Consider the following 20,032-nt stretch of genomic DNA (forward strand, 5'->3'; position numbering starts at 1 on the left):
TTAGTTTATTGTCTTCTAAGGTGTACCAATAATAACTGTTGCATTTGCATTATGTTCAGCTTTTCCTGTGAGCCTTTGGTAACTAAATTTCTCCGTGTTCCGAATGTCACAGATTTTAATGATTTTCTATTACATTTTGAGATTTGACACAAAGACTGTTTTGTTGACATTTGTTAGAGTGTTATTCAAATATCGGATTTGAACTGTCAAAATTAATGTTCGTTCATTAGGTCAGAAAGGAAAATATGAGGAGTTGAATTGTATCTTTAGCTCATGCACTTTCGGTGGTTGAACCTCATCCGGTCACTTTCAGTCTTTAACTTTGAATTTCACAAGAGAGACTGAGTTCGACTCCTGACATCCATCGCAAAACACCACAAAATAATGTAAACTGCATCGAAAGGTATTTCCTTCTGCAGAAAGGTCTTATTGTTTACTTTTTAATTGAATTGTTGAATAAATTACCGACAACCTCATTTTACAGAAAACACCTGAATTTACCAATTGCTGTTGTTATTGTTACTCCTGAGTGCCATATTAGTATTAATAGTTGCGCAGGGTGTTTTTCAAAGACATCTGATAATTCGCCAGATCTAATACGAACTTAGATCAGTAGATTTATAACACGCTTTTAAATGTATATTATAATTTTGCGGTTCATGCGTTGAATTTTGCGTTTTTCAGCGTATATCTTACCTGATTTTGCGGTTCTAAGCGTAGATTTTACACAATTTTGCCTTGAAATTAGCAAAGATCTTACATAATTTTGCGCTGAATTTAGCGTAGAGATATTACAGAACTCGAGGCTTAGGGCTCTTTTTTTGCGACGAAAACGACTGAACTTCTGCGTGTTTGTCGCCTCCTCTACCACAGTGTCACTGTTCTTTAATTCTCCTTAGAACCACATTCTTTAAAAGTTAGCTGAAATCAACATTAAATTCAACGCCAAATTGCGTAAGATCAACGCTAAATTATGTAAGATCTACACTTAAAAACGCAAATTTATTAAAAATCTACGATTAGAAACGCAAATTTATGTAAGATCAACGGTAAATTGAACGCAAAATTATGTAAGGTTTACGTTAAACTAAACGCTAAATTGTGTAAGATCCACACTTAAAACCGCAAATTTATGTAAGATCTACGATTAGAAGCGCAAATTTTTGTAAGATCAACGCTAAGTTCAATGCAAAATAATGTAGGGTTTACGTTAAATTCAACGCCAAATTATGTGAGATCTACACTAAATTCAACGCAAAATTATATACGATCATTGATCAATTCAGCGCATAATTATGTACGATCTACGCTTAAAAACGCAAAATTTTGTAAAATCTATGCTCAAGCCTAGATTGCACATAAATTCAACGCATTGACCATTAATCTACATAATGTTGCGTTTCGACACCTCAGCACAGGTAAAACACATGTTTAAATAAATGTCTTGAAGACAAGTGGGCTCTTCGGTACATTGACCAATTGCAAAGCTTTGTTCAAATAATCGACTTTAGAATTAATCGGTTTCCGAAATTATCACCCAACAAAATGACAAAGAAAGATGTTTCCTTTTTGATTTCAATACCTGTTGTATAAAATTGCGTTATAATTACGTCTGTAAATTGTTTTTTCGCAAGAGCTGATAAGATACTTGTCAAGAGTTATATGAAAATTTATTTATTCTGTGATCTGGCCCAAACGCTCTCATTTTTTCTTTTTCACAAACCGCAACAACTTGAAAACATTCCCTGCCTTTATAAATGCTGACTTTATGAATTTTGAAACAACAAAAAAAAACAAAAAAATTGAACAGAGTAAGTGTGATTGGCATCTGATAAACTGTTTAAAAACTTTTATTAAAACTTTCATCAAAGTCTTTTAATAAAAAATTTTTAAAAAATTTCATTGATTTCATTGCAACAGCGGCTTTGAGAAGTTTTCAACGGCGGCAATCTCACACTTGAAATTGCTATGGAATTTTGTTTCATAATACGGCTGACTATATGACTGTATGTAAACTTTTTGTTTCGTGCTGTCAATCAGTTGAAACAATTGATGGGTAGAACATTTCAGCTTATAAGCCTTTTAACTAATAGTCAATTTTTGTACGCTATATGATCTTAGAAGGCTGGTGGAGGGCAGATTTTTTATCATCGTGTAAGATACAATTGTTTGAAAGTTCTCATTGTTTACCATATGACCGAATGTTTTAAGTATGCCAAAAGTAATAATGATACAAAATCAGTTTGAATTTGTTGTACTTCATAGAGTGTCAGAGAACAAGAAATGTCGATTGGCGTTGACTATTTATCTTTTAGTTACTATAGTATGGATCATTAACAATACCTGTTAATAGATACACCATTTGCCATTCTGCTGTTGCCTATTTAACTACCACTTCACTCTGATTCCATCACTTCAACAAAAAGAGACTGTGGTTTTTCTTTTATGAAATTTCTTATTTAACATGGAAAGATTAAATTTGCGTTTGCGTACTTGGAAAGCGTAAACATTTGTCAGAGAAAGTTCTCGGAATACAAGAAGAGTTTTTTGAAACCCTGAGATATTTGCAACATCCTTCGCTAGTCAGGTTACATAATTTAGCAGAATTAAGTCTAGTCATTAGCTAAGAAACATCAGGCTTAGCTACCTATGTATAAATTCACTTATTGCGGTTACGTAACCTATGCGTTGGTTCTAAAGGGAGCTTCACCAGTCAAGGCCCATGTAAAATCCTTTCTAAAGTGTAACCTCAGACAGCAAGTACTAGAGAATTTCCTTGAGAAGACTGGCTCATATTATTCAAAGTGCGGATAGCAAATCTTGGGAACAATTATCAAATTTTTGCCTACCAGATAGACTATAATTATGAAGTGCTATTTTAGAAATGCAAGTGAAAAAATTATCAGAAGAAAAATTGAGTTGTTTTTGTTTTTCTAGTTAAGTGGATAGGTTTTAGATCCTGGGATTTTCCAGAATTTGCAATATGTCGTTGATTTGATGTCGAGCTGAGTGGTTCTTTTTTTCAATAACTTCTTCTGTTCAATGACAGTGTATAGTTCGGAACAATTGTTTTATATGAGTTTTAAAAAAAACCATTCCAGTGAACTTAAGCTTGTTACACATTGATAATAAACGTATTAAATCTTATTAAATCTTGCCAAGATTTTGCCATGGTACTTACCAAGAAAACATCAAGACATGTACGAACTTGTCTGTCAAGAAACAGGATCTTGGCAAGATTTCCAAGAAAAATTAACCATGCCATGGCAAGACACATCAAGTATTAAAAATTCAATAGCACCCAAAAACAAAATGTAGCACGAAATCATAAGATTAGGCAACAAGAATTATCAATAATGTCGGAAAATACTGCTTTAGTTTATTAACCAACAAATGGCCGCTTTTTTCCTGTATAAAAAATTTTTAAGTGAATGCTAGCTCGGTATGTACATTGTACACAACTTTTACAGGACCACCATCGTAAAGGGCTCCACTAAGGTCCAAAAAATCTAAAAATTCATAACATAGAATAAAACAAAAAAACAAGCGTCGAAAAAACAAAACAGCGAAGGCAAATTGATTACATACTGAGCACTTACAGTATTCAAGTATCTAAAATCGAATACAACGAAGGAAAAAAATCAGCTCAAAATTCAAAAAATTTTATAACTCCTTTTTTTTCAAATACATTCATTCTGAACGTTTAGGCTCATCGACACTCTTTATGCAATTGATACTAACAATTAATAGCCCAAAAAAGCAAAAAACTGAAAAAAAGATAATTTCAAGTTTAACCTAAGAGCCAGTTTAAGAGGTAAGAAATTTTGACAACGAAAGAAAGCAGTTGATTTATAGAAACCAAAATAGAAGAAACTGCACTTCCTTTTAAAATAGTAAACGTCTACTAGTGGTCTCTGTCATGTTTTGAACGATAAAAGACCCAACATAATCAAGCTGGAGAGATTTCAACAACAAAAAAACGAGGCTCAATTTTTGAAGACGAAGTGTACATATTGCATAAAAGATAATTTTTCAGAAAAATATAAACCGCCTCAGAAATCAAAATCAGTCAGTACAGTGGTCTTGTACAATCAGTAGTGCAACAAAAAAGGCCAAAAGTTAACACATTTGGCTCTGGGCAGCCAAAGTCAATTTAAAATAATTTTCCGAATATAAAATCAAAAAAGTAAAAAAGCCTTTAAAAGCAAATATGCCGTTTTAGGCACATCAACACACTAAAAACAACTGGTAACGACAAATCATGGTCAAAAAGAGTAAAAAAATTTGACCAAGAGTCCAAAAAGAGTCATAGTTGCATATCGTTACAAAGTTGAGACAGAAACGCGTTGCATCGCGTTAATTCTCACTACTTCGTGTCGTGGTTAAGTTTTTGTCTGGATTGTTTGGTCATGGCCAACTTTTGTCTGGGTTCCCGGTTCCATCACCTCACTCGAGGTTGCTTACAAACAAAGTTTTCTATGTGTCAAGAGTTATTAAGTTCTTATCAAGTTACGCCAAGAAAATTTCTTGACAAATCTTGATAAGATCTTGTCAAGATCTTATCAAGGTGTTCCAAGAAATATTTGTCCATCAAAATATTGGCAAGATGTCTCAAGTTTTGCAAGAGTTGTCAAGATCTTGCATGGCCTTGCAAGGTGTATCAAGTTTCGTTTCACTGAGATGTTCATGTTCAAAAAGTTTGTTTGAAACTTCCATTTTTATCATCACTAAGCACAAAATAAAAAAACCACCCTGCAAGACTGCGTAACAGTTAACAAAAATGTGTCCACTTAACCCTTTTTGGGTCGTTATAATTAATGTCATCTTAATTGTATGTCTAAAAACCACATGCGTTGCCATAAACGTTCTGTCATTTGATGGCGGTGGCTCAAGAGGTTTCATGGAGATACAGACACTTGACCACGTGATGAGGCTGACTACTTCAATTTCAAACAACCCAGATTATATAAACTTTTTGATTGGAAGTGACGAATTTCTGGAAACAACCGAAATTGTGGAGGCGTTTTGGAATGAAATTTCGAAACTGGACTCCACAGAGGTTATGCAGCCAGCGGACTACTTTAACTATATTGTTGGTAAGTATTTCGCCCCGGGTTCTATTGCCAGATCCAAGTGAGATCTGATCAGGCCATTGACATCACCTGAAGTATGAAAAAAGTCTGGACAATTCAAAGACGATCTCTGGAACTCAAGAAATACTATTCCCCAAAATGCGCTTCTATCGAAAATATGCAAAAGCATAATTTGATCGCAGACCTCAGAGAACGCAGAGAACATGAGAACACAAAAATCAGGATAGCGTTGGCACAAGATTTTGTTCAGATATTCGGAACCCTCGATCATTTTCAAATATAAAAAAGCAGAGAACATAAAGCAGCACAACTCAGATTTTTGTCGCAAAATTTTAGAGCTTTTTGGATCAATTTTTCAGATTGCTTCAATTAACTTATATTATTTTAAATTGATTGAATGTGATATTATTAAATTGATATCTCGATTTTTTATTAATTAGTTAGGATACAGTTTAGAAACGAATTTTGTAAAGAGCCATCTTATCCATAAATGCTAATTTGTAATTTCTTTTCTTAATTTGTAATGCGATGGCTTTTTTGCTATTTTTTGGCAAATGAGATTCTTTTATTTTAGGACTAAATGGCGCCTTTTGAAGGGCAATCAAGAAAAAGAATAAAAAGATTCGAGTGATTTTAATTGAGAAAATTGTACATTTTTGTGTCGTTAGTGAAATATTTTCCCTCAAATAAACCAGTGATGAGAGGATGAAAAATTTGCAACACGATTCATATCTTTCATGGTTCTCGCAGGACTCTTGCTAGATATGAGGTCCTGGCCCCAAAGTATGAGTCATATTCCCGGAATATGCCAGTTGTACTAAAATCTCTGTAATCATTATGGTCATATATGGTTTGTATGATTTCCTGGTAATCTTAATAGTCATCCAAATTTTTAAAGCATTTTAATCTATTTATAAAAATTGTTGTCTTAAAAACATTCCCACTGCAAATATAACCAATTTGACAAAATACCCAAAATATACCTAATAACTTATCCTTAAGTTGATTTTACCAGAACGATTATTCAGCATCATATTTAGATAATGCATTTGGCCATGCCTCAGCGGCCATGTGGAACTTGATATGAAACTATATCACAGCCAATTATGAGATCAAATTATCCACCGAAGTATGATGAAATATACCCATCGAGTGCTAAATTGCAATCGGAATATTGAACGAAAAGATCAAAGGAAAAAATTAGGTATAATGGCACATTGGGTACTTTTGCATTGGGTACTTGTTTTTCTAAATTAGGTTTATACGAAGGCGAGACAGAAAAGATTGAGCTACCGGACTTTGCTTTTGACAAAACTGAGTTTTCCTTCAGACATATAACGAGAAAAGAACTGTTTACTGTAATTGATCAATTACCACAAAACAAAGCAGCGGGTCCTGGATTACTCACTACATGGTCCTTCAAGTGTAGCAAAATGTCTATTGGAACACATCTACAGTTTGCAATAAACGAATGTATTTCAAAAAACATTTTTCCTGACATACTTAAAAAAGCATATGTAACTCCAATTTACAAAAAAGGGGATCCACTGGAAGCAGGAAACTACAGACCAATTTCAGTTACACCGACTCTTGCGAAGATTTTTGAAAGACTTTTGCTCCAACAAATGTTAGAACATGTTGAAAAGTATGAAATAATCAATAAAAATCAGTTTGGGTTTCTGAAAAGAAAATCTTCGAATGACACAGTAATATCGTTGACAGAATCAGTGAATAGTTTGTTAGAAGAAAACGAAACCGTTGTTAGTATATTCTTGGATTTAGCCAAAGCTTTTAACTCAATATCTCACAAAATTTTTCTCGAAAAAATTACTAAATATGGATTTAGTACGGAATCAATTGCAATGCTAGAATCGTTTTTGTCGAACAGAAAACAATGCGTAAAGAACGGCATAGAATATTCGAACTGGGTGACAATAAATCACGGAGTACCTCAAGGAACAGCTCTCGGACCTTTAATTTTTTTAATATATATCAACGACTTCCCTGAAAAAATGAAAAAAAGAGAGGACGTTTTACAGTTTGCAGATGACACATGCATTATTTGTCATTCCAAATCCGATGAAAATCTCTTATGCGAAATTAACAGTGTATTTGAAAGTACTGACAGTTATATGAGGCAAAATATGCTAACTTTAAACAGAGATAAAACAGAAATTGTGGTTTTTTCAAAAAATGGTGAATCAAAAATTGAACAATTTCATTATAATGGAATTTTCATAGAGCCAAAAACAAGTTGTCGTTATCTAGGTATAATGATTGATAACAATCTAAATTTTGACATTCAGCTGAACAAAACATTAACAAAAATGGCAAATGCTATTAGGTCAATTTACTTAGTAAGACATTTTCTACCACTAAAAGCAAGAATCGTTCTTTTTAAATCACTTGTTTTGTCCCATCTCAATTTCAGTGCAATTTTTTTTCAATCGTTGTCGGTTATGTCACTTCAAAGAGTTAATAAACAAATAAATTGGGGAATAAAGGTTTGCCACCTGCGCAAAAAGTTTGACAGTGCAAGAGATCTATTACTGAAAGACAAAATTTTACCAGCAGAGCTTTTCATTAAAAAAGTTTGTCTTCTTAAATTTTTTGACCTCCTCTCACAATATAAACAGAGTAGTCGAGAAACCAAAAACTCCTCTTTCAGGATTCTTGAAAAGTACGAATTGACCAAAAACTGCAGAACTGTCCAGTTTTTTCCAAAGAATAAGTGCCAATCCAAATGGAGTGACAGGTCACTGATCAGAAATTTTTCTAGGAAATGGAATAATTTGCCAATTGAAATCCGAAAAGAGAAAACTAAAAACAAATTTAAGGAAAAACTAAGCAGCGAAATGGTCAAACTGCATGAACGTGTTCCAATAGATAGACAAGTAAGAGGCTTTAGGAAATTTTTCTACTGAAGTATAAAGACCAAACTATTCATATATTTACGAGGCGATTTTGAAAATGTAAATATTTAACCAAACGTTCTTGTTGTGGTTATAACTTTAAATTTACATTTTTGAAGATTAAAAAAAATATATATTGTCATGTAACCATAAAAAATATCCAAGCAACACAAGCAAGAGTGAGTTTCCATTTCTGTTTTAGGAACCAGCACAGGATCCTTGATAGCTGCTGCTCTAGTTGGAGGAGAAGTTGACAAAATCTCAGGAGACCGTGTTCCCATGCCAATTCAGGCTATTGTTTCCTTGATCTAAAATTATTTTCCTTAAAATTTCTTTCAATGAAATTATGCAGTTCAAAGTAAGAAAAAGATTATTGGCCCAGTGATACGTTTCTTGATACGCTTTGCCATATCTTTCAGGATAATGACAAGTCTTGCAAATCTTGAAACGCCTTGCCATGGTCATAATAGACTACCTTTTCTCGGAAAATCTTGGTACCATCTTGCTAAGATCTTGATAGGTGACCATTTTGGTCTAGGAAATAAACCCCCACCGAAATAATTGATTTTCGGTCGTCATTATTTGTTCGGTCGTGATAGTTTCATATCAAGTCCCACGGGCCGCTGAGTCATGGCCATGGCCCACGAGGCGTGGCCAAACGCGCTAAATACGCAGCTCTATTAAGTGGGGGTTTTATTTCCGCCGGGGTTTATTTCCGTGGGTTTTTTTCGGTCGGGGTTTATTTCCTATCTAAAATGAAGTGGGTTTTTTTCCGTAAATTTTTTTTCCCCGCAACTGGACCATTTTTGGGACACATCTAAGATCTTATCAAGACCAGTCAACAAAAATTCTTGGTGCAGCTCTCTAAGATCTTGATAAATAATTGTTCGTATCAGGGTATTTCAACAAAATTATTGTCACTGGGGTGCTGTTAACGGTTTTGATTGGATTGTTTGCTTGACTATTTTTATAAGATCCGCAGCTTGTTGTTTCCGCTTCATGTCGAAAATCAGATGGTCAATGAAATGGTAGTTAAAGTGTTCAAAAGATATTGAACGATGATCTATTGCACTAAAAAACATAATTTATCATAAAAACGCAGAGTGTTTTATTTGCATGAAGTTTATAGAAGCCGAATTGGTGACTTTTCCATCAAATTCGATTTTTCATTTATTTTTACCGGGCAAAAGTATTGCCAAATTGCTTTTTCATCAAATCCTGTCGTCAGGCTTATTTTGTAAAGTTAACTGTTTTTGAAATTTTGAGACCAGATTTCTCAATTGCGGTTACAAGTTACGAATTATAACACTTGCTAATGTGTATATTTTATTTCGAGCGACCGCGAAAAAGTATTTATTCGATCTTTGGAAGAAAAAAAAGAGTTAATTGAGAAAAACCTCAAACAAACTTTAAAAACAATACTCTCAAGTAAGCCATGTATTCCACCCAGCTTAAGCAGAAAAGATTAACAAGTGCGAATTTATAGACAGAAAAGATTAAGAACTCCAAGAAAAAGAGAGAGTTAACACTATCCCAACAAACTTCATATTTTAGGTTTCTTGTGGATTCAAAAAAAAACCCTGTATAAAAAAATTTTTAGAAAACACTTCTCAATATTTATATACACCTACAACATAAAACAAATTGACAACTACATACAACTGTTTATGAGAAAATTGGCTTTTTTAAATTAAAAATAAAACCAGGAAGCTCTGTAATGTTCATTCATACATTAATGTCCAACCCCGCCCATTCATTAGTTTGGCTTAATTGTCTATCAAATGAGCAAGAGATAGAAAACTTTCAAAAATTTCATATATATATATATTGATCGAAAATTATTGGTGTATGAATAAAAAACTGCTTCCAACACAAATCACTTAGTAAAATAAAAAAAAACACAATAGAGAGCCGATCAGACCTGCTATTTTTAAGACTTCGCGACAGACAAAATATCAAAGAACAACAAAAATTTAATCCAAAACTTAATGTCTGTTTTTTGAAAAATTACATAATAACAAAGTCAAAATAGCGTCAAGGAAAACCTAAGCTAAACAAACTCGTTTTTACTGAGAACAAATAATGAACACCTTTTGATACGAATTGAAACCTTCATACAAGTTTATGTTTGGTCATACCCCAGCATGAAGACATTGTGACCTTTCATTAACCAGAAGATGTCGTGTATCTACACAAATAAACGACATAATCTTACGAAAAACCTGGCTCCATTAAGTTTTGCAAGGAAATGGAGTCAAAGTCGTTAAAACAATAATCTATACCGTAAAAAATTTGTTATAATCAGCTACGAGTGCTCTAAACACCAATAAAGAGATTTGTGGCCTCTGAAAAATAAGAATAGTGAACAACTACCAAAAAAAAAAGAGAAATAGTTGAGAAGTTCATTTGATTTATTTGGAAAACAATTACTTTCAAAGACAAGAACATTAGCATGCAACCAAATCTTTAAATAAGTGTCTTCTTTCTCAAAGAAACCATTGAATTCTGTCTATTTCAGAACCTGTTATTGGTGTATATAAAGAACAAGAAACCGGAGAAAAAATCAAGGTCTATATTAGTTTTTTGCGAAAACCGATAGCGAAGTTGTGAAAACAAGAAATCATGCATTAAAATATTTGTTATTTTAAACTGAGTTTTTCGTCAACACCAGCAATTTGACGTGCGAGTTGTAATTAATGAGAGATTAGGTAATAAGTAGAAAAAGTACAGCAAAGTGCAAATTTAAGAACAAGTCTATAAATTGTTTTTAAATCATTTGATCACAAAGTCATGAAAAATTTTCCTTGCAACTGAAATAAGTAAATTGGTTTTTTGTTCATAATTAAAAAACCACCAATAATGCGGTGCAATTATCTGCATTTTCCATACGACTACAAAAAGAACGAGAAATGAAGACAAAAATGAAAAAAATCCAATAAATTCTGCTAGTAGACACTGTCGAAGCAATTAAATCCATAATGTTTTAACCGAAATCCGATTTTTTTTAAAAAATTTTGTTGGATTCAAATGTAAATAATTTGATATCAGACTTGTCAATAGAGCGACCGGACAAGAAAGGAATGAGAATCTCAATGGCGGGAAAATGTCCAAATTTCACAAAAAATTTAGTGAAACCTTGTAGTAGAATATTAGAAAATTACAAAAAACAATAACTTGAAACGTAATAGCGCAAATAAAATTTCAATTTTTAGTAGCCATTTGAAAGATGATTTGACCTGTCTCTGTTGAAGTTAAACTACAAGTTAAGCAAATTAGAGAAAAACACTCAAAGCTCAATAGTCCATTGTCTAGTTTGAAAGCATGTTTTTTATAAGTCAATAGCAAACAATGCATTCATATGTTATCCAAGAGCAAATGCTTACAGACTTGCACAATCTGGCCTTCTGTTCCTAACTCAATCAAAAATCAAGAATAATGCCTAAGCATACGGAACGTCATTACAAATTGTGGCACCAATCTTTTGAAATAGTTACTTTCGGTCATTTTGAGGTGTCTAGTAACAAGAATTAACAAAAAGCGTTCTTAAGATAAGTTGTTCACAAAAACTATATCTTGCCCTAGAATATAGCAACAAGCACTAAAATTTTATATATATATATATATATATATATATATATATATATATAAAGCAGGACAAGGATTTTTTTCGTTTTTGAAGGCATTCAGAATGTTTTGAAAGCAGAAATTACCACGTCTTGTGGAAAAACACAGAATTGGGAGATTTTTATCAATTACACATTTTCGAGCAGTTAAATTTGTAAGCTTTGAACATTTTAGCTTTGTTCGTTTAAACAGCCGCCTTTTTGATAAATTTTTCAATTCCGCATTAATTTTTTTAGAAAAATTGAAAAGAGGTAAAACTTATTCTATAAGTTATTGATAAAAATTCTAAATAAGTAATAAAGGCATGCAAATAGGTGGAAAAAATTTGGAAGTTTTTGAAAAAATTATGAATGACTGACAATTCAAATTTAATATAGTGAAATAAATACTATATGTCAAAATAACGAATTAATTGGATCTATTGTGTTGCGGCGCCCCAATTTTTTATGCCCCCAATAAAAATTTTTGTGTTGCTATATAGCTCCTTACAATGTAAAAATAGTTTTGCAAGGGGATTGTAAACATCATATTCCGACAAAAAAACTGCATATTTTTTATGTTGGGGGCAATCAGAAGCTATCATACATTCAAACCAACATAAGCGTTTGTTGAAAGTTAAAGCAAACAAAACAAAAGTTTTAAAAAAGTAGAAGGAACACATAAATGAGGGGTCGATTTGGTTGGAAAACTTTGTAAAATCACAGTTTTGATGTTTAAAAAATAATTCATATTAGTGAAAAAAATAATGTCTGATCAAATTTTCAACGAAACAATTTTTCGAAATTAGAATGTGAGTGACCTGTACGCTCGGGTCATCCCAGAGATATTTGTGGTGTCCAAGGAAGGAAAAGGAGTGGTAGACCCAATTCTAAAAGCTTCTCGACAATATACAAAATTGCCCATTTACCCATATTCGACAGAGCCACTAATGAAAGAATTAAACGAGATCTTTGGCGATGCCTACACGGATGACATGGAATATCAAGGATGCCTCTCGGGGGCTGTTGCACGACGCTTCAACGAGGACAAAACGGCAGACCACTTGGAAATCTTTGACTCGAAAACTCGACCGTTGCAAGAAGTGAAAGAAGTTCTCATGGCTTCATCGGCAGCTCCTGTGTTTTTCGAAATTCCAGCAAAAGTAGCTGGAAATAACTATGTCGACGGAGGAGTCTTAGGTTAGGATGTCTTATTTTGGCGTAAAACTATTCAACTTATTTTAAGCACTTACTTTTTATTGAAAAAAAATTCAACTTAATTCACAGCCGAGGAGCATCACAAATTGAGTTTTTCGTTTACGGCGCCATAAAAAGTTCATATTTAAAAAATTGGTGAAATGGCGATTAAACGCTGCCGAATTACCCAATGCCGTGATACCGAAATGTTTACTAGAATGTTTTAATAATCTTAAGCGGATAATTGTTCCGACCCCACTTGTGGGGGGAGGAACTATATACTCATATGGGTTTTTTTTCAGACAATTTTGGCCGATCGATATAATTATTGCAGAGAAATGTGAGTGGTATCATTAAAAAGCTCGTCCAGCGTAGAATACGAATCTAAAAAAAAATTTTTTTGAATTTCGTTTCTTTTTCGAGGAGTTATCGAGAATTGAAGTTTTGTGTGAATGTTAATTAAAAACCCGTTTAACAGTCTAATTAATCCCAATGAACAAAATAAACGTTTTCAAGGAATCGCGCATGTTTTTTTTTTGGCTTCGACTCTGAGTTTTGGTAATTTTAAATGAAATTTTGATTTTCTTTTTGAGCTTTACTACAATTTTGGAGTCCTATGGCATAGACTACTGGCATAGTCATTGACTAAATGTGCAACAGATTTTGCGATGAGCATTATGAGAACCAATCTAGAGCTTTAAGTGGACAGCTAATAGCTGATAAGACTTTAAATATGGTTTCCGAGAAATTTTTTCTAACTTTAACCGCTCAAAAACTTATTTTCGTGAATTCTAAGTCAGTCTTAGTAATGACAGGACCCTCCTCCTTTCAACTCCAACCAAAATTGCTCTGGTTAGCGGTTTCAGCTTCTAACTTTTTTATTATATGTCTTCGATGCCTCAAGATTTCAAAATTTTTGGAAAAAAATTTGGATATTTTCGTATTATTGTTTCCTCTTGAAATCTTATCATATTATCCTATTTTTGATATCTCTCATTGGCTTAGTGAAGACCTTCATTGAATCAGTCCCCCCATCGAGGCAAAACTGGGCGTATTTATTAACTTCTGCTGAAACCTATTGAACTTAACGGCTGTTAAGACTTTAAAAAATGACTTTTCGAGAAGTCTTTCTAATATTAAGTGATATTAAACTTTTTTTTGTGAGCTGTAACTTAGTCTCAGTATTGACGGGTACCCTATATATTTTAAATCAGGCAAAATTAAAACAGTTAGCGGTTTTATCTTCTATCTACTGGTGTTATGTCTTCGATGCACGAGTTTTCAGGATACTTTTTAAAAAATTTGGATCTTTTTCGTAATTATGGATCCTTTTGGAATTTTTACATATTATCTTTATAGGGATGTTTTCCTTGACTTAGAGAAGAGTTTCATTGGATCATACAAACTATTTTCAGAGAAAAACTTAAGTTTTAAATGGCTTCGACACTTTCTTCTCGCATTTTTCTACTTTATTTTTGGACTTTGCCTGTATTTTTTGCTGTTTTCATAGCCATTGACCTATTGTAAAATCTTCTTGGAGACTTATGAATGACAGACATCCTTAATTTCTCATCGTCTCACAACTCAGTGTAATTATTAGCTTCCTTTAACAGCTATTGAGTTTAAGGGGGTTGATACAATGGTTTACTCAAAACTTTCGTGCTTTTAATGTATTTGTTCATGTCTGTTGATTCATTGGAGTCAAAATGTTAATAGGAATAATCCAAAGGTTGAAATAAAATTAAAATTAGAACAGTTTCTCTTAAAGCATTTTTTAATGGCCTCGACACTTTTCTCGCTGAATTTTTTCTGAATTTGCTGTTTTCGCTTGTTTCAATTATTCTTTATGTCGCCGTAAAATGCAGACCAGTCTCGTAAGTTTCTATTTGAGGATTGAATGATTGGTTTTACCCCAAGTGGTCAGTTTATAGCGAATAGTCTTAAAGTTTATGACATCTTACATTTTTGAAGTTTTCAATGACTTTATCTTTTTGGGATTTTTTGTAGTTCTCCTCGTCAACTTGTAACTTATTCTCATCATTGAGATGTCCCATACAATTCTTTTTACTGTAAAATTTACGAACTTTACTGATATTATGACGTAATTGTTGTTTCAATTGTAGGACAATGTGCGTCTTCAGAAAAAGCTATGTGAGTGGTGTATTTGTGTTTCTTTTTCTCTTCCTTTAGCACAATGGCGTAATAACAGATCCCATTGATTTTCAATTGTGACCCATTTGAATTTATTAATTCATTCAAAAAAATTTTAGCTGAAAAGTTTTTATTAAAATTTGAAATAAAAGACCTAGTATTCAGATAATAGCTAATGATTTTAATGGCTTCGCTAATTTGTGTTTTCGCAATGTTTGTAATTTTTTGTTGTTAATTTTTTCAGTTCTTCTGCATCTTTAGTCCGTTTCTATGGCTTAGTCTAACCACGGTAAGGTCCCTTTGGTTTGGTTTTTTTTTTTCATTAAATTTTATTGAGAACTTCTGCGTTTAAAACTAATGATTTTTGAGACTTTTGAAAATATTTGGTTTAATAAATTTTTATTGATTTTTGAATTTCACCTCATTATTTCCCTTTTGCGACAAATTGTTTCCTACTCTCATTAAAAATCAATCCCATCTGCTGTGTAGTTAGGAGAAAGTTAATTTGTGTAGTTAGGGTTTATTCTGATTGTAATTTCATGTTGTTACTAGGTGCTTTTAAATTTAGATATCCGTTTTTTCCGTGAAATTTTTGTTTTTGTTTGTTGTTGTTGTTTTTTCTTGTAATATTTGTAGCGGCAAATCTCGTTGTAATGAGGCATGGCATTTTTTAATTCAATTATTAGTTTGGCTGTGCAGCGATTTTTTGAAACTCAAACATCTTTTTTTTATTATCTCTTTGTCAAAAATGTAAGTCAAAAGACAGTTAAGTCAAAAATGTAGATGAGCGCTGGTCGGAACATCATATGCAAACGCACATTATTGAGCCTCTTTGTTTGATTCAATATTGGGTTGTGATAGTTTGATTTTGAGGTTTAACCAATTGAGCTATCTAGACAATTAAAAATGTGGTTACACTGTATATCATCTCTTGTGATGTATTGTTGATTACCTAAGCAGGACAAATATGCTTGTCCCCCAATCGAGGCAAAACTGAGCGTATTTATTAACTTCTGCTGAAACCTATTGAACTTAACGGCTGTTAAGACTTTAAAAAATGACTTTTCGAGAAGTCTTTCTAATATTAAGTGATATTAAACTTTTTTTTTGTGAGCTGTAACTTAGTCTCAGTAATGACGGGTACCCTATATATTTTAAATCAGGCAAAAATAAAATAGTTAACGGTTTTATCTTCTATCTACTGGTGTTATGTCTTCGATGCACGAGTTTTCAGAATATTTTTTAAAAAATTTGGATTTTTTTCGTAATTATGGTTCCTTTTGGAATTTTAACATATTATCTTTATAGGGATGTTTTCATTGACTTAGAGAAGAGTTTCATTGGATCATACAAACTATTTTCAGAGAAAAACTTAAGTTTTAAATGGCTTCGACGCTTTCTTCTCGCACTTTTCTACTTTATTTTTGGACTTTGCCTGTATTTGTTGCTGTTTTCATAGCCATTGACTTATTGTAAAATCTTCTTGGAGACTTATGAATGACAGACATCCTTAAGTTCTCATCGTCTCACAACTCAGTGTAATTATTAGCTTCCTTTAACAGCTATTGACTTTAAGGGGGTTGATACAATGGTTTACTCAAAACTTTCGTGGTTTTAATGTATTTGTTCATGTCTGTTGATTCATTGGAGTCAAAATGTTAAAAAGAATAATCCAAAGGTTGAAATAAAATTAAAATTAGAACAGTTTCTCTTAAATCATTTTTTAATGGCCTCGACACTTTTTTCGCGGAATTTTTTTTTTGAATTTGCTGTTTTCGCTTGTTTCTTTTATTCTTTATGTCGCCGTAAAATGCTGACCGGTCTCGTAAGTTTGTAATTGAGGATTCAATGATTGATTTTACCCCGAGTGGTCAGTTTATAGCGAATAGTCTTAAAGTTTATGACATCACACATTTTTGAAGTTTTCAATGACTTTATCTTTTTGGGATTTTTTGTTGTTCTCCTCGTCAACTTGTAACTTATTCTCATCATTGAGAGGTCCCATACAATTCTTTTTGTTGTAAAATTTACGAACTTTACTGATATTATGACGTAATTGTTGTTTCAATTTTAGGACAATGTGCGTCTTCAGAAAAAGCTATGTGAGTGGTGTATTTGTGTTTCTTTTTCTCTTCCTTTAGCACAATGGCGTAATAACAGATCCCAATGATTTTCAATTGTGACCCATTTGAATTTATTAATTCATTCAAAAAAATTTTAGCTGAAAAGTTTTTATTAAAATTTGAAATAAAAGACCTAGTATTCAGATAATAGCTAATGATTTTAATGGCTTCGCTAATTTGTGTTTTCGCAATGTTTGTAATTTTTTGTTGTTAATTTTTTCAGTTCTTCTGCATCTTTAGTCCGTTTCTATGGCTTAGTCTAACCACGGTAAGGTCCCTTTGGTTTGGTTTTAATTTTTCGTTAAATTTTATTGAGAGCTTCTGCGTTTAAAACTAATGATTTTTGAGACTTTTGAAAATATTTGGTTTAATAAATTTTGATTGATTTTTGAATTTCGCCTCATTATTTCCCTTTTGCGTCAAATTGTTTCCTACTCTCATTAAAAATCAATCCCATCTGCTGTGTAGTTAGGAGAAAGTTAATTTGTGTAGTTAGGGTTTAGTCTGATTGTAATTTCACGTTGTTACTAGGTGCTTTTAAATTTAGATATCCGTTTTTTCCGTGAAATTTTTGCTTTTGTTTGTTGTTGTTGTTGTTGTTTTTTTTTCTTGTATTCTTTTTAGTGGCAGATCTCGTTGTAATGAGGCATGGCATTTTTTAATTCAATTATTAGTTTGGCTGTGTAGCAATTTTTTGAAACTCAAACATCTTTTTTTGATTATCTCTTTGTCAAAAATGTAAGTCAAAAGACAGTTAAGTCAAAAATGTAGATGAGCGCTGGTCGGAACATCATATGCGAACGCACATTATTGAGCTTCTTTGTTTGGTTCAATATTTGGTTGTGATATCTTCATTTTGAGGTTTAACCAATTGAGCTATCTAGACAATTAAAAATGTGGTTACACTATATATTATCTCATTTAGGCATTAATATGTTAAATAACGTTTCTTGATAACTTCAAAACTAGATTAAAATACTGGATCCATTTTTCTTGCGTATTTTGGCAAAAATTTGTATTTTGGAGTGATCAATTGCTCTGGACGCCCATTTTGCCTTGATTTTCTTTGAAAGCTAACATCCTTTCCCCTTTTTGCCGAACCAGTTTGTTTTTCAGTTCGCTGAAGAACTAATCTTTTCCCAAAGGACTGCATCAATTAGTCTGTGATTTAAGTTCCTAGTTAAATAACAATATTATTTACTTAGATTGAATTTAGAAATCAAAATTTAACAGAAGCCATCATGTAAGCAGGTACTAATTTGCAATTTGTCGTTCTAATCCCCAATTGGCGATAAGAAAGTCTTTTACGCAATTGCATAACATATAGGTGGTGACCGGACAATAGATCGAGAACAGAAAAATTGGGAACATAGATCGAAAACTAATCTCTATTCTTATTGGATGACAATAAGCACTATTTGCGAGCTGCAATATAGGTACCACATTCTGGCCATGCCTCGCGGATAAAAACTTGGTGGTATCAGAAACAAAAAAATGTCCTAACACGTTACGATGTTTTAAAAATCATACAAGAACAATCAACCAAAAAGAAGAAGCTATGCAATAACTGACAAAAAAATAAAAAAAGGCACAATGTTTTCTTACTTGAAAAAGAGTTTTCAATTTTTAAAGATAATCTAAAGTAATAAAGAAAACTACGGACCATAGCAGCACTTAAAGTTAAAACCAAAGGTTTTATCGAGGCGAGCAAGAAATACGAGGATGTGTATCAAGTAGGAAACTATGCAGATTCTCAACTTTTCTCCTAAGCATTGTCTCTGGGCTAAAAAATCTATCAGGAGTTCTCTACGCGGTAGAACAACCGAAATATCTTACCGCTTTTTTTTCAGATTCAGTTTTCATTTGTCGCTCTAATTTCATAGAATTTTATTCTGTAAAACAAAATTGACAAAGATATTGTTTGGCTCTCCATGTAGGCATCCAAAAAACTATACAAAAGTTTGTTCTTTTTCCTATTGGATGATAAAATAGACTAACAAATCTTGACTTCAAAATCAATTTATAAATACATTCTCACGCCTCTAAATAGGAAAAAAACAAGCAAAAGTAGTCTGGCATTTTTTGGAGCGAGAATTCGTAGGCATTTTCAAATTTAAACCTGGTTCCATCTTAGCAGCAGGCTTATTTTCTAATCAATGTCCTAGGCAGTTTGTTTTGATTTACTAAGATTATACGCCAAACAGGTCCTCGAAGAGCTGGGACAATTGATTCTCTTTCTAAGAAAGTTCTGATACTCTAAACAGAACCGACTAGCGTTAGGTGAATGGCTCTCATACGACTAGCGAGTGTATTGCTTCGTCAATACCTAGCTACGGATTACAGAGGCTAGCTTAAGCTTGATTGGAGATTGACGTGTGAGTGGTGTCACGTTGATGAAAAGAAAAAACCAAAAGGTCAGATGTAACGTCTGTCAAGCAAAAAATGAGTAAAAAAGACGACAGGTTTAATAAAATTGCTAAAAAAATTCCATTCAGAGCAATTAATTACTCTCAGCCCTCATGTTACACTTTCATGACCTTTATGACTGCCCAACTTAAATGAACAAGTTTGGGCCAATCGAAAACTCGTACATAGAGATATAAAATTGATGTATTAAAAAAATTACTAAACTGAATCGATTCTTGAAATGATTCTTGAAAGTCTTCAATATTTTGTTTTCTCAAACAGATTTTTCCGATTCTAAAACACAGTTTACCAATTTCCTTCAATTTTTGTCACTTTTTACGAAATTATGCATTATACATTATACTTGTAAAAATTGTACAAACGCAATCATTAGGTTTCTACAGCATACAAAAAATTAGATTTCGCAAAAACTGCAAAAAACATCAAATAGATTTAGTAATTGTCAAATAGGAAATCAAAAAAACATTAAGGGTAACACTTTAAACAGATGTATTTTCTGATCCTTTGCATTTAGCAAACAATTAATT

At 32.6% G+C, this 20,032-nt stretch overlaps 1 protein-coding gene across 1 annotated transcript; it reads left to right on the forward strand.

Annotated features, from left to right (window-relative positions):
• The first annotated feature begins 278 nt into the window (after window positions 1-278).
• On the forward strand, window positions 279-12,812 carry LOC142336716 (uncharacterized). The gene is made up of 4 exons (XM_075385629.1): window positions 279-549; window positions 4,760-5,096; window positions 8,208-8,296; window positions 12,417-12,812. Exons 2-4 carry the CDS (start codon window positions 4,781-4,783, stop codon window positions 12,810-12,812), a joined length of 801 nt encoding a protein of 266 aa, XP_075241744.1. The 5' UTR covers window positions 279-549; window positions 4,760-4,780.
• The last annotated feature ends 7,220 nt before the right edge of the window (window positions 12,813-20,032 follow it).

The sequence above is a fragment of the Convolutriloba macropyga genome, chromosome 3 (assembly GCF_964194025.1).
Source record: "Convolutriloba macropyga chromosome 3, txConMacr16.3, whole genome shotgun sequence".
NCBI classification, from domain to species: Eukaryota; Metazoa; Xenacoelomorpha; order Acoela; family Convolutidae; genus Convolutriloba; species Convolutriloba macropyga.

What these genes read in the sequence shown, in the direction of transcription:
- LOC142336716 (XM_075385629.1), top strand. Translation starts at nt 4,781, where the DNA reads ATGTGTCCACTTAACCCTTTTTGGGTCGTTATAATTAATGTCATCTTA. An exon ending in CTACTTTAACTATATTGTTG is followed by an intron (nt 5,097 to 8,207) that starts GTAAGTATTTCG and finishes TTTCTGTTTTAG; the next exon opens with GAACCAGCACAGGATCCTTG. An exon ending in GTGTTCCCATGCCAATTCAG is followed by an intron (nt 8,297 to 12,416) that starts GCTATTGTTTCC and finishes TTTCGAAATTAG; the next exon opens with AATGTGAGTGACCTGTACGC.